This window comes from Gadus morhua, chromosome 22, assembly GCF_902167405.1.
Source record: "Gadus morhua chromosome 22, gadMor3.0, whole genome shotgun sequence".
NCBI lineage: Eukaryota > Metazoa > Chordata > Actinopteri > Gadiformes > Gadidae > Gadus > Gadus morhua.
This window is the reverse complement of record NC_044069.1, coordinates 13,826,315-13,840,703: the sequence shown is the minus strand read 5'-3', so window position 1 is coordinate 13,840,703 and position 14,389 is coordinate 13,826,315. Positions and strand designations below refer to the sequence as shown.

The window sequence follows — 14,389 nt, the reverse complement described above, 5'->3', positions numbered from 1 at the left end:
CATCTGCTCATCTGCCCATCTGCTATGAGCTAACTCTGCCCCTGCTATCAGAGATGAGCGAAGCGTGGACCTGCTCCACTGATAGAAAAGATGCCAATTTGTAGATTGAAGCTTCTAGAGAAGCCGTTCAATTCACGGGGGGGCTTTTGCTTAAAAAACGACTTCATCAATGAGGTGTGATTATTGTATTCTCGGCTGTCTTCGTTCCCTAGACCACCCCAACATCATCACCGGTCTCGCCCTGGCGGGGAAGTTTGGCATCACGGCCTCCTTCTGCGTTATCTACATCTACACAGCCGAGTTATTCCCCACAGTTCTCCGGTAGGCGCAAGCTTTAAGAACTTCCAAATGTGCATGTTTTAGTTAAGTCTTTTTAAATTGTGGTTGTGTGTGAATGTGTTTCGTGTGCATGCATATGTTGGCTTCTGTGGCGTCTGTGGCTGCCTGTTTCCATGTCTTTGGCCACATGATTAATGTAATTATGTTTGTGTGTGTGTGTGTGTGTGTCTGTGTGTGTGTGTGTGTGTGTGTGTGTGTGTGTGTGTGTGCGTGTGCGTGTGTGTGACGGTGTGTGTGTCTGTGTGTGTGTGCACGTGTATCCACAGCCAAACAGGTATCGGCATGTGCGGTGTGTTTGCGCGGATAGGCGGGGTGCTTGCCCCCCTCATCAACCTGCTGCACAGCCACAGTCCGGTCACCCCCCTGCTCATCTTCGGGACCATGCCCCTGCTGGGAGCCGCGCTATGCGTGGCCCTGCCAGAGACCGCCGGCAGACCGCTACCTGACACCGTGGAAGACGCCGAGAACTGTGACACAAGCACCTAGTAAGTTCTCTATCATCTGTGTTTAACTACTCCCACAAATCAGATACGTTCGTTGTAGAATGCCTGGCGGTAGGCCACGTAAATTATGGATTGAATTGATATAGCGCTTTGCTAGACACTCAAAGATGCTTACAGTGAAGGGGGGACCTCACTTACCACCACCAGTGTTTAGCACCCACTTGGGTAATGCACGGCAGCCAATCTGCACCAGAACGCTCACCACACACCAGCTTGAGGTGGAGAGTGAGGGAATGAATGAGTCAGCCAATTATATAGCAATCGCAACGTAAACCCTGTGTGAACCAGCATTTCGAGGTATCGTTGCCATGGAGGCGGGGATCTGTTCTCACTGAGAAGTGTTTTTTTTTTTGTTGTTTTTTAAGGTGTGAAAGTGTCTGTACAGGTACATACTGCCCCCGATTAGTTCCACTCTGACACAAAAGCAATTACCAGGGGTTGTAAATCCTCATGGTCAAGTCAGTGCAACTCTTCGGTTCTGGCTCCTTGGGCTAGCAGCAGCCAACAAGTTAAAGATATCTATAAAACACAATATAATATAACAATATAAAATAGAAAAATAAGGTAGGAATCCGGCTTCCTTTGTTGATCTGCCTCCCCCCACCGAACGACAAACTCAGCTAAAGTACAATGCCCAAATGAGTGGATTGATACTCCCAGTTGATTGAATAATGCTTGCTGACCAGATTAACACTGGGTTCACAAATAAGACTTTAGATGAATAATCAAAAATCTGATGGCTGGCTATAATCTGGGAGAACGAAGCATTTAGAGCTGTAAGCGGGGAGTTGTAAGCACGTGATTTGCTTAAAGGTAACGCAAACTCTGCCATGGTCAATGAGGTTAAGTTCACCACAGGACCCTGTTAGTCATTGTGAGTTACTCATCCATATGCTTGATGTTTTAGCTAAATGGAACTGTGTTTTTTCTATTAAAGTACCGCACCATTCAGCTCCGGACTATGTGAAGACACCAGCAAATCAATACCCAGCAAAGAAGAACAGGAATGCTGCATTTAGCAAGCCAGTCTTCACGTGCATGAATGGATAATCCCCCACATTGATGAACAGAATTGCCATTGCAACTATGCAAAAATAAGATACCAAAAGATGGGAATTATGGGCATAATCTAATGAAAGAATTGATGCTCAGAACATTTGAGCTAATTGGTAAAATATAGTTATATACAGGTAAATTTACAATGACATACATATGTATATTTGTTTTAACCTTCTGGTGCTTTCTGGTCATTTAATTTATAGATTTCAGTAGGCAAATACACATCATTGTGGGCCATAGATAGGCTATTATACTTTTCTACTACTACAAACAGTTATATGAGCTTTAAACAGCCTCATTTACTAAAGTGTGAACTAATACAATTCAATAATACTGGATTCTTGAAAGTTCAAGATTACCTTTTTTTTGCCATTATATTTTGTACATCATTTAAGGTCTTTCAAAGATTATCCAGACTTTTTAATCAAGTATACCTGAAATTGTCCAGTTTTTAATGCATGCTGCATGCAACCATTTGATTATACATAATGTAATTTTGTATTTGGGTCCTTAACTTCTATTCAGGTATTGCATTTATAAAAGTAAAATAAAGAAAAAACCTGTTAAACTGCATCTGTATTTCCTTGGGTAAGCTTAATCATCCTAAACCATCTCACCCACCTAACATATTAGAATGAGTGTCATATAGGAACACTGTAAAGTGTGAGACGATTGAAAATGATTATGTAACCTCTCTTTTGACCATGTCAATGAAAGGCTACGGTTCGAGGATTTAATACAGCACAGGAACAGCCTTAGGTGGAATAGTCTTAGTGTAGGTGGTGAGGAGCAGTCTCCATACGTGCTCCTTGGCTGTCGATCCCCCTTCTCAGCGAACCAAAGGGTTGGGGCAAGTATCATAGTAAAGAAAACTTGATAAGGTATATGGCCCTGGTTATGTCCTAGACGACCAGGTTGGTTCGTCCTTATTGAGACATAATAAATGGCGAAATGTTGGAAATAACTCCTCCTATCAGTGTGAGAGGCACAGGCCTGTTTCTAGACTAAGAAATGTGAACACAGAGAGACACTAAAATACCAACATTCTACACATTTTATATGAAATAAATCGGTTTTAAGTATTTTTCTCTGCGTGCGTACGAAAACTAAATAATATGTTCCCAATTTGATAGCAAGGAGTTGCCTTCTGTTGGATTATTCTGAGATGCTTGTAGGCTTCAGTACGACCCACATAAAGACGGTGCAGTAGGCTGTAAAGATAAAGATAAAGATAAAAAAAAACTGTAAAGATAGTAAATAAAAAGTGGTAAATAAACCAATCAATTGAATAGTAACCAATCCAGCCTTTATTGCTAACTTAATTAAAGTAGCAGAAGTAGTTCAATTGAGCTTGTCACATAACAGCACGGGAAGAAGAGGACGCTCATTAACATAACTTGTTTTGTAAATCAACAAAAAAGGAAAGACACTGAATGACCAGCAATACATCCCTGAGGAGGCACATTACATGGCGCAGGGCCAAGGGATTAAAACTTCAACATTAGGCAGGTTAAAATAAAACATCCCACTTTACTTAAAAAAATTACAAATAAAAACATTAATTAAAGTAGGCCCTTTAGTTCTTGCTATCGTTTTCGCATTCAAAGTATCACAGAGCATGAAACACAAACCTTTTGAATTGTCGCTGTATTGAGTGGGATAGCTTAAGCACACTGCACCCATTTAGAAGCCATTACAGCATTAAGGGATACTCAGACTGAAAAACCAGAAGTGTTTGATCTTAAAATGTACTTAATGTAAGTCGCTTTGAATAAAAGCGTCTGCAAAATCAAAGAGTAAAAAATCTTCAAACGCTAAATTTTATCTTCAACGTAATACGCTTGTGAATACACCATTCAAAGGACCTCGATTCCTGCTCCGTCTGTATGACTGAGTGACACAGAAAAAACACCCAACTCACGCACCACACACACCCACACACACTTGCACCAGACTACGCCAGTGTGACGAAGGTTGCGTCGGTGGCGACTCCGCAGTTGTTGTCTTTCATGGACATGAGGACGTAGCCGTCGTTGCCCCAGTAGGTGGACCAGGAGTTCTTTACCAGCCAGTACGGCTCATCCTTCAGGGTCCCGTAGCCCACGGCCAGCACCGCATGGTCCAGGTCCTCCACCGTGCTGCCTGGGAAACCAGAGGAGCACCGTTAGCCTGATTATGGTTCCACGTTCACCCAACGCAAGGGGGGTTTACTACCATTACATCCTTGCGGAACCTCCTTGCGTCCACCACAAGGGCCTGATGTGCGCCTCCCAAAAATTGTACCCTTGCGTCGAGGCGGTCTGCTCACTAAAACCCGGCGCAGAACCAAAACAGGTTCAGGGCTTTATCGAAGCGCCTCTGCGTGGTCCTTATGTTGCGTTGACGTGGAATCTTAACTGAGCCTTCCGCTAGGCCAATACTATTTGAGCAACAGTTATCGAGTAATAACAGAATAGTATTAGCTTACCATTCTGGTCATATCCTACACATTGTAATAAGTAAATGATAAAACAGTATATCATTTTTAGAATAAGTATTTATAAAGCCCTTTTCGTTACAAAGTGCTTCAGAAGCATCCAAACGACAATATACGATGAGAACACAAACATACAAAGCATTAAGGTGACATATTACACCTCCAGGTATGCGTGTGATTAGCACTTACAAGCCGTTTTGAAAAGGAACAAAAGGACGTTTAACACTGGTGGTATAATACGTCACCTTTTAAGGCCAATCCTCAACAAATTGCTAACCAGTGGCAAGTGGCTTTAGCCTCATAGCTCTGATCCTCTTACCGCAGGCGGGCTCGTAGTAGACGCCGTGGCTGTAGAAGACGAAGGAGCGGTGCGAGGCGTCGATGCTGACCGCCACGGGGCCGCTCTTGAACAGCGCTAGCTTGAGGGCCTCGGCGCTGCCCGACGTGACGTTGGTGTAGCTCTGGATGCGCGCCACCAGCTGCGACTGGTTCAGGTGGCAGAGTCCGTTCTGTCCAGGGATCCAGACGGCAGGAGATGGATGGGCAAGATATGTTTCTTAGGTTAGCTTTTCTCTTGAAAGGGTTATAATTGAGGGAACAAGTACAGAGTGTTTGTATGAGTATGTGTGATGCATGAAATGGAGATAAAACCAGCCTACTATCATCCTTCAGTTCTTTAATCTTTAAATCTTTAAACACGTTTTGCTCCTTAAAACCCCAGGGGCAAAACGTGTAATTTCAATGTTAGAAATGGTGTTCTATGGATGAAAAGGAGATGAAACCAAGCGGCTTATCAACGGAAGAACGGGTTGGCGAGGCCCTCCCGCCGCAGGCTCACCATGCCCATGTAGGCGCCGTAGGTCTCCGTGGTGGCGATGCCTCCGTGCTTCATGATCCACTCGTACCCGCGCCACTCCTCGCCGCCGTCGCAGCCGTTGTTGCCGAAGCCCCAGGAGCAGTCGATGAGCATCTGCTGCGACAGAACCTGCTGCTGGCCAGTCTGGGGGAAAAAACAACATTCAGTCACGTGACACCTCGACCAGAACCCACTGCTGGCCCGTCTGAGCCCAAAACATTCAGTCATGTGACACCTCGACCAGAAACTGCTGCTGCCTCTTTTGAGGCCAAAAAGTTCTCAGTCAGGTGAGACTTGAACCAGATGACCCACCTCGGAAGACAGCCTTAATTAAAGTCAACGCTTGTTTTGTTGCTGCTAGCCCGCTGCGTCACGTAGCCTTGAGTCTAGCCGTCAGAAAAACACCTCCGCTATTATCAATGAGAGCTGCTGCATTGAGCCTGTGTGAAGTAAACTGTGAGAAGTAAAACCTGTGTGAAGTAAAACCCAGTAAACTGAAAAAATAAACTTGAAGTATATTGTTGCGTGCGTCGACGCGCCACTCTTTGCGTAAACAATGTGTTTTCCAGGAAAGTACGTATGTTCGGTGTCACATAATTCAATGATGAATAGATTAGTACCGGTAGTTGTAATCGCATAAGTCACAAACCTCTTCAGACTTGTTTAAAGATATCCTCCCTAAAAGTCACATTTCTGCATTAAATTGCATTGTGTGCTACACCGTTGGGTGTTGCCGGGGGTGCACCCTGACCCCACCGTAGTGATAAGGCGGAACACCCATATAATATACAATGAAATAACTTGTTACATAGCCCCCCCATATAACTACAACCCTGTGTCCCTCCGCAGACCACATGTTCCCGGTAGCATCAATTGCGATCATGGACCAGGTGCGGTTGATAGTCCAGGGAGAGAAAACAGCGAGCTGGACGACCCCCGACATGGTTCATACAAGGGTGATTTAAAGAGGCAACATTTGGAGTACAAGCCGCGTTGGAGCTTCAGGTGTGTTCGGAAGATCGCCGATGAAAACGTCGGCCTGTTAAATGACTAAACATGTAACTTAAAAGAATTGAACACACAACAAATGTCCAAATCAAACAAAGGCCAAAAGGAAGGCTGTTGCACCCCAAACTCATTTGAAAGCATTCAAAGATACCGATGTATACCTTTGTCGAATGTATTTTCCGTAATTAGCATAGCATAAGGCATTACCATAAGCCGCACTTGAACCCTTGGTAAAAACAACCAAGACCGGGCAAAGGCCGCCGTAACAAATGCCCAATTTAAAGCATGTCAAATCGTATCCGAAGACCCCCACGTGAAGCTGAAAGATTGTCAAGACTCACAAAGAGTCTTTTGATTTGAAATGTATGGTGTTTTGCATCGAAGGGCATAACAAATTCATCAAGTCTGTGAAAAGCCTATGAAATTCTGTAATGTTTATATGTCTAAGGATAAGACATATAAATCCTTAATTAATATTAAGGATTTACATGAATTAAATATAATTAATATTGATAGTGTCACAAACATTTCGTAAGACATTTGTATAGACTACAGGGCATAATTACCACGCTTGTCAAAATCGCAGCTCACTGAGTTATTAGTTATCTTAGTATGCAAACAACACCATATATGCGCTCCTATTGACCCGTAAGCCGTCTGTGTGAGCTGAAGATGACATGCCTTGAGACACATCTGATACGCTTTAAGGTTCAAACGGTAAGACCCCCGAACGCCTCCCTGCTCATTGGGGTCTTCAGTACGGGGGAGGGGGGCCGTGTTGGGATGGGCGCCTGCTGTGAGAGTCTAAACAAAGAGCCCTCAGGTCGGAGGCTGCGCCCAGGCCGGAGGAGCCGGTCGTAAGGAGACGGGACGCAACACGATGTGGCGCGAGGCAACGCATTCATGCTCGGTGAAGCACCAGGGGAAATATGGGAAATGTAATTAAAAGAAAAAAATGGTGTGAACAACATGGGCCAAATTCAAGTAAAAGCCCAAAGCCCCACAGCCCTCAGGGTTCCTAAACTCAATTTCAAGTATCCACGGATAGAAATACATATCCACGTATACAGGTAAGGTACTGTTTTTTTATGGATTTATGCGATTGCAGGATAGTGTCAAGGGAATACATGCATAACTCCAGACTGAGAGCATACATCGTGCGGATGCAATCAAAGATTTTCCTAGGTGCCCGTCAACCACACACGTGCACTTAGATGGACAATTTTCTGAACAGCTTGTACATTTTGAGGAACTTTGAGGAGACAGAACCTTCTCAGTTGAATTAAGAGACACAACGTCATTTGATTGTGTGCGGCGGCTGCTGCTGTTTAATATTTGCATTTATCTTACCTATTGGTTACATATTGGTTACTGTTGGTTACCCAACAAAACCCCCCGTTGGCTCCGGTCAGGGCCTTAAGCCGTTTGTGGGAGGACATAAGGGAGCTGCCCTTAGACACTAGGAATGTTGCAGCCTGCGTCTGTGTGTTTATGGTGCTCGAAGGTTACAGGAAGAGGTCAGGTGGGTCACTTAAGTCCACTGACCATTTGCATGACAAGCACCTTCTTGCTTCCTGACGCGTTATGCAGCCGCATGGTGGGCGGAGACGATACAAAGGGTATTCCACAGAGGTGGGGGTAAGTCACTCATGTGCAAGTCACAGTTAAGTCTCAAGTCATAACCTTCAAGTCTCAAGCAAGTCACAAGTCGCTGTGGTGAGAATCAAGCAAGTCACAAGTCAAGTCATTGCTCAGGTCAAGCAAGTCCCAAGTCAAGTCATACAAAAATCTGATGATCTAACCCAGTTTACACATTTAAAAATCAGTAAAGAGAGTGGTTTCTTACTATCATCATTTCTTACTATCATCGACAATCTAATCCTTGAACCCAAATTGAATTATTTTTGGTCTTGGCGCCTCCATGACTGCTGCTCCTGTAACGACCTGCTCACGCAGCGGCACTTTGTCCGTGCAGAGCGCAATCACCCGAGATGCGTGCATTCATTGCATTATAAAATCACCCGATCATGTTTCAAAATAAAATAATAAATATATATATTACTATACATAATTTCTAACTTAATCCAACTTTAAAAAAGTCATTTTGAGTCATCTGTCTCAAGTCTAAGTCAAGTCATGAAGACCAAGTTAAAAACACTCAGTCACGTGAAACCTCGACCAGAACCCACTGCTGGCCCGTCTGAGCCCAAAACATTCAGTCATGTGACACCTCGACCAGAATCTGCTGCTGCCTCTTCTGAGGCCAAAAAGTTCTCAGTCATGTAAGACTTGAACCAGGTGACCCACCTCGGAAGACAGCCTTAATTAAAGTCAACGCTTGCTTTGTTGCTGCTAGCCCGATTCCCTGAGTCCATTGTCCCAGAGACAGGAGAAGCAGGTCTGGTAGGCACATCAATACCACAATGATCAGCTCAGAGCAGGATGCAGAGGGGAATAAAGCGACCGCCACGGTCTAAAGTTTAACAGGTTTGAACTCTAAGCGTCTCCATGCAAGTCGTAGTTTTCAGTGGGGGTCAGTGGTGTGGGTGTGTGGGGGGGGGGGGGTTACGGGTGGGGTTAGGGTTAGGGTCGCATCTGGCCGATCTCACACTGTGAGGGCCTAAACATAGAGCTTCTAAATCGGAGAGATGGAGCTGACATAGACGGGAAGAATGGAGCCAAACCTGGACTTGGACAGGCTCAAGCCCCTCTCCCTACTTTCTGACTCTTCCCCCACATTCCCACACCCTTACTAGTCGTGTTTTTACGATCTCTTTTAAATTTGCTATATATTATATATATATATATATATTTATATATACACAATATGTATAAATATATATGTTGTATATATATGTAAAAAAAAAAGATCATGTTGTAACGCACCCCACCACCACCATAATGTATTCATAGTGGTATGACTTATTAGGAATTTGTAACAGAGAAAAGGGAAGAGGTGCGCGGAAAAATCGAAAGAGTGTTGGGTCCATCACTCCGGGCGTTGGGAATCTGGAGCCGGGACCCCCGTCGCCTGGATCATGTTGCTAGGTAACATGTGCCAAAAGAATTCCTTTGAGGCGGTGGGATACAGTGCCCCCTCTTGATAAACTGATCGCATCCAGCTGGAAATGCACTTGTTTGGAGAGAGCAAGGTTGACAACGACTCAAGATGCAGGGGGTACGTTCTGGGAGCAGAAACACCTCTCAATGGGTTGAATGGGTTTTGCCTTGTTTGTTAGGGTTTCATTGTTTGTTTGGGTTTCACTTCAGCTTCGCCTTATAAACAGCTTCATTTAACTGAAATTACTCACGGAATTAGTTTATTACTAATGTTATTATGATATATATATATATATATATTTTTTTTTTTTGTATATTTATAGTAGTAGTCACTTTAGTCATCCCATTTATGCATACATATATATATATATATACACACTAGGCTAATATGTTTATGTTGGTTACAGAATATGTATCCCAGACCAGGTTTGTGCATTGGCTCGCATACATATCGTAGAAGCCCCATTATGCATGCACAGTATAATACATAACTGGCCCCTCGTTTCAGTTCCCTGTGATATAAACCTGAATGAAGGCAGGAGGTTGGGTGTGTTTTCTCACCTTCATGAAGAGAGCGCCCTCTATTGCCCCAGTGGTGGAAAAGCTCCAGCAGGAACCGCAGATGGCCTGGTCCTTCACTGGCGTCACAGCACCTGCAAAACAGTGTGCTCCATTTCAACTGAAGAACATAACAATGTGTGTGTGTAATGTGAAAGGGAAGAGGTGAGAGAATGACGAGAGCACCGTCATTCAAGAATACAGCGCATCAAACGGGGAAAAATCTTTCAATGGATGTATTTAACTATGGTTAAAGTGATGACATTTAATAATGAAGTAATATTACAACTACCGTAGTTTAATGAATGCATTGAGTCCCCATAGGGGAATTTATTTAAATGTCATATTATCGATCTTTAGTTCAATTATTAGAGTTAAAATGAAGTCAGTTTCGACACAAAACCTACAGACACAGACACACACACACAGACACACACCATAAAGCCTCCAGTCCAGGGAGTCTGGGACCTGCACCCCATCATACATGCTGGATGGGAAGGGGAGTCCCCTGTTGGGGGTCTTGCCGTGTCTCCGGCCCCTCATGGTGGCCAGCTCGGTCACGGTGCGGTCCGAGAGTGGGTTCAGCGCCAGGGAGAAGGAGAGGCCCGCCCGGTTCTTAGAGTGAACGTACCTGGATGAGCAAGAGGAGGAGTGGCATTCTTATGGATTAGTTTCACGGTTAAGTTCCATTAGTCAAATGCACAATTATTTTATTGGAACATTTGATGCATGGAAATATTTGGCTGCTAGACTAATTAATTGACCATGAAAATCCAAACTTGACTTCCCTAGCATGTATAAATCTTTTTTGCATGACTGCTGAAGATGTAGAGGATGCAAACGTTTTGGGTGTGCTCAATGGGAATTAGGCCCCTTGACTTGGCCAAGTCACATCCTAAGATGGATGCACTAAAAAACAATAAGGAAACGGTAAGGGACCCGAAACCAAAACCATAGGATGGACCGATAGACACCTAGACCTTCACGTTTAAACCACGAGGACTAAGAATTCTTTAAACAAAACAAGGATTTGTTTCCGTGGTGATGTGCGGAACCGACATGGCGCCCACCTCAGGTTGTGAACAAAAGCGTGCTCCCTCTTGTGGTGCTCCCGCTCGTCGTCATAGTGACGCTGGAACTTCTCCTTGAAGTGGCCGAACATGCGGGAGGCGTGGCCTGTGGCCGGCGGGTGGATCAGATCCTTCATGGGATTGGCCAGCAGGTGGTGCTCCAGGCCGGGTCCTGGGAACGCCCCACAGCTCATACCTGGGGACGCGAGAGGTGCATGAGTGACCATCTTATTCATAGAAAACTCCAAGCTCAGCCATGTAAGTGTGTGTGTGTGTGTGTGTGTGTGTGTGTGTGTGTGTGTGTGTGTGTGTGTGTGTGTGTATTTGTGCAGAGGATTGTGCAGTGTTTATTTATAGCTAAGAGAGAACGAGAGAGAGAAAGAGAGAGTGCGAGAGAGAGGTTTAGATAAAAGCTAGCATTCAAGTGAAGTCAGTTACTAATCCCTATCAATTACAGTAACAATCGCCACGCTCTCCATACTCCAACGATATCCATCTACTCCAACCCCTAATATGCAGACCCTCCCAACGGGGCGGGGGGGGGGGGAGCCAATCAGAGCTCAGCTCACACCTTCGGGCAGAGAGAAGACCTTGGGGTCCATTTTGGGGCTGAACTCGTTGTAGTCCACCAGGTACTTGTCGTAGTGGGAGCCCAGCAGGGTGTCGTAGCCCATCATCTCGTAGTGGTGGGGCACGGCGGGGTCCTTGGGGGCCCCGGCCCGGGACACCCACAGGGTGTAGGTGTTCTTCTTGTAGCCCACCGTGGTGACGTTCTGCCACACCTCGCACAGGGACCCCGAGTAGTACTCCATCCTCAGGAACTGAAAGGAGAGTGGACAGAACCGGACAGAGTGGGACACTTATTCAGAACATCTGAAGCCAACATCCCATGGACTGACTTATTTCAGGAATCAAACTTGTCCTAGATTTCATTACATGAAATGGTAAAACAATTGAGTTTGGTTTTAAGAAATTGTACGAATGACCTCAATACAGATGGCAGATACGTAGTACAAACAGCATACCCATTGGGTACGTCCGATTTCTTAACCGACTGTTTAGGTTATATGCGATACAGAGCAGAACCAACGCAGGTGGAGGCTGGGGTGGTACAGGGTGACATTCTGCTCAGCACAATGAACTTCATGAGGGTGTGTGTGGGATGGAAAGTATTCATTTGACTGCCAGTCAGTTTATGTGAGTTCGATTGGACATCGTTAGCCGTCAGCTGACAGAGGATGCATGACTAGAGTGTCCCACCAGAACTAGCTACGCCCATTAGTGTAAGCATTATTCACTAATAACAACAAATATATATCTATTTAGCCTCTCTGATCTCTATTTTTTGTTTGTATTTTACTTTTTCGCGGAGCACTCTTTATTTTCAGGGGTACTCCTCTTTTGCGGAGTCTGCTCTCACTTTTACATCGCACATTGGTCCTCAAGCATGTCCCCCTGAGAACCGGACGTCTCAACGCACCTGGAAGCCCTGGAGGTCGGGCAGCGTTCCCTGGGGGGAGACGGGCTCGTCCTTTGTGCCGTTGACCTGAAAGCACTTCATGACGTTGAGCTCTTCCTCCGTGGTCTCGGGGGTGATCTTGTAGGACACGCCCGAGGGCTGCTGGGTCGCCAGCTGGTACGTGCACACTTGTCCTGGTGATTGGACAAGATGGTCAGCCATGGTTTCGAAAAACTTCACTTTTTGCTTATCAAATGCCCAGTTTAACACAGGATCATTCCGGTCAAAGATGTTCTTGTGACAAGGCCAGGTTTAGGTTCAACTAGGTCATGAAAAAAATAAATAAAAATGCAATAAAGTATGTACAGACTCGACAATAATTGCAATACAGCTCAAAGGCAGCCAGGGAGGAACACATACTTTAACATGCTTGGGATTTAAAACTGGAGGAATTAAGTAACATTGGGATAATAAGCCTTAATATGTGATAGGGGATCAGTAGAGCTATGAGTCTACTCCTTGATAAGGTTTTTTCTTCCTCATTGAGTTCCACTAGTCAGCGTTCTGTCATAGATTTGGTGTAACCAAAGTCTATGAAAAAGGATCTGACACTGAGGTTTCAGTTCTCATAAGGACATTTTACAAGGGGAATTTAATTCTGTAGATGAAGTGTTCTTACCATAGTAATAGTCTATGCGGCTTGACTTCCCTGCTGTGTCAAACCACGCCTCAAAAGGTTCCTTTATTTCAGCATAGGGAAGCGAGATCACTCCTGTAAAATACAAAAACGCTTTAGTAAAGGTACACAACAAAGCAGACATTAGTAACTGTGTAGTAATTCACTTTTTACCTTTAACGTGATAAGTCTTTCCAAACTCTGGAGGCGAGAGGACTGCTTTTCCTTCTGTGCCTGGAGACAAAGGGTTGAGGGTTTGAGGGCTAAGGGAATCCCATTGTTCCCTGGCGTGATTTAGGCTTATACTATAGTCACTTAAATGTATGACGAAGAAGAGTAAGCTTAAAGTAGTCAATAAACCAAATTGACCGTAAACGTCGTAAATCCTGTGAGGAGGTCGCACTACAACATAGGCCAACATGAAGAAACACTAATGGCTTAAAATTGTTTTGCAGTTGTTATTTATTTGAGCATTTCGATAACCACGCGTGTAAATATCAGAATCCGACCAACTTTGATGAAAAATAAAGTAGAATCAGTGTGGTGAGCATGTTTTAAGACTGTCATTCAGTGTCCAAAGGAACATGCCTCTTACCTATTACAGTAAACAGAAGGACAGCTGCAACACAATAACACCACATCGCGAGATCTTTATATATCACAAAATCAGAAAAGACCCATCCATCCGATGAAACCACCTGCTATCCAAATATACCGGTGTTAATATAAGTGTATTGGAACTGGCAACTCCTGCCGAACTGCTTAAATTGAGTAATAACCATAACAGACAATACAGGTCATAACCAGGAGGCGTATGTTGTCGGTCAGAGGTCCCAGATCATGTGACACCAATCACGTGACTTTGCCAGTCAGTCGACGTTGTAGTATCATCAATAAACCAGTACTTTAGTCATAATCCATATATTTGTATCATCCCATAGTGTGTCCTGAAAGATATAAACCGTTATATATATTTAAATATAACGGTAGTAAAACAAGGAGTAAAAGAAAAGCTGAATCACGAAGATATTGAGTTGTGAAACTTCAACTAACCACTAGGTGTCAGCATCTTACCGACCACAAGTTGAAATGTGCAATTTACTTTAATCTGCAGTATTTTATTCAATATTCATATTTGCACTATTTGTACTATACTATAGACTGTTATAGTATATATAACAGTCTATAGTATAGTACAAATACTACACACACACACACACACACACACACACACACACACACACACACACACACACACACACACACACACACACACACACACACACACACACACACACACACACACACACACACACACGTTGACC

The 14,389-nt window shown here is 44.3% G+C and overlaps 2 protein-coding genes across 2 annotated transcripts in view; one reads left to right on the top strand and one right to left on the bottom strand.

Annotated features, from left to right (window-relative positions):
- The window catches only part of si:dkey-166k12.1 (solute carrier family 22 member 13), a 9,346-nt gene extending 6,874 nt beyond the window's left edge, over positions 1 to 2,472 (top strand). The window contains exons 8-10 of the mRNA XM_030347255.1: positions 213 to 321; positions 606 to 824; positions 1,780 to 2,472. Of these exons, the coding sequence (XP_030203115.1) occupies positions 213 to 321; positions 606 to 824; positions 1,780 to 1,861 (410 nt within the window). The 3' untranslated portion in view covers positions 1,862 to 2,472. The remainder of the gene's footprint in view (positions 1 to 212; positions 322 to 605; positions 825 to 1,779) is intronic.
- Positions 2,473 to 3,185: 713 nt separating this feature from the next.
- zgc:110239 (C1 family peptidase) lies at positions 3,186 to 13,913 on the bottom strand. The gene is made up of 11 exons (XM_030347254.1): positions 13,660 to 13,913; positions 13,239 to 13,298; positions 13,068 to 13,160; positions 12,410 to 12,582; positions 11,501 to 11,750; positions 10,930 to 11,125; positions 10,297 to 10,490; positions 9,863 to 9,954; positions 5,216 to 5,377; positions 4,697 to 4,886; positions 3,186 to 4,043 (listed from the first exon to the last, which is right to left on the bottom strand). The coding sequence occupies exons 1-11, from the start codon at positions 13,703 to 13,705 to the stop codon at positions 3,856 to 3,858; spliced, it is 1,644 nt and encodes a 547-aa protein (XP_030203114.1). The 5' UTR covers positions 13,706 to 13,913; the 3' UTR covers positions 3,186 to 3,855.
- Between the last annotated feature and the right edge of the window lie 476 nt (positions 13,914 to 14,389).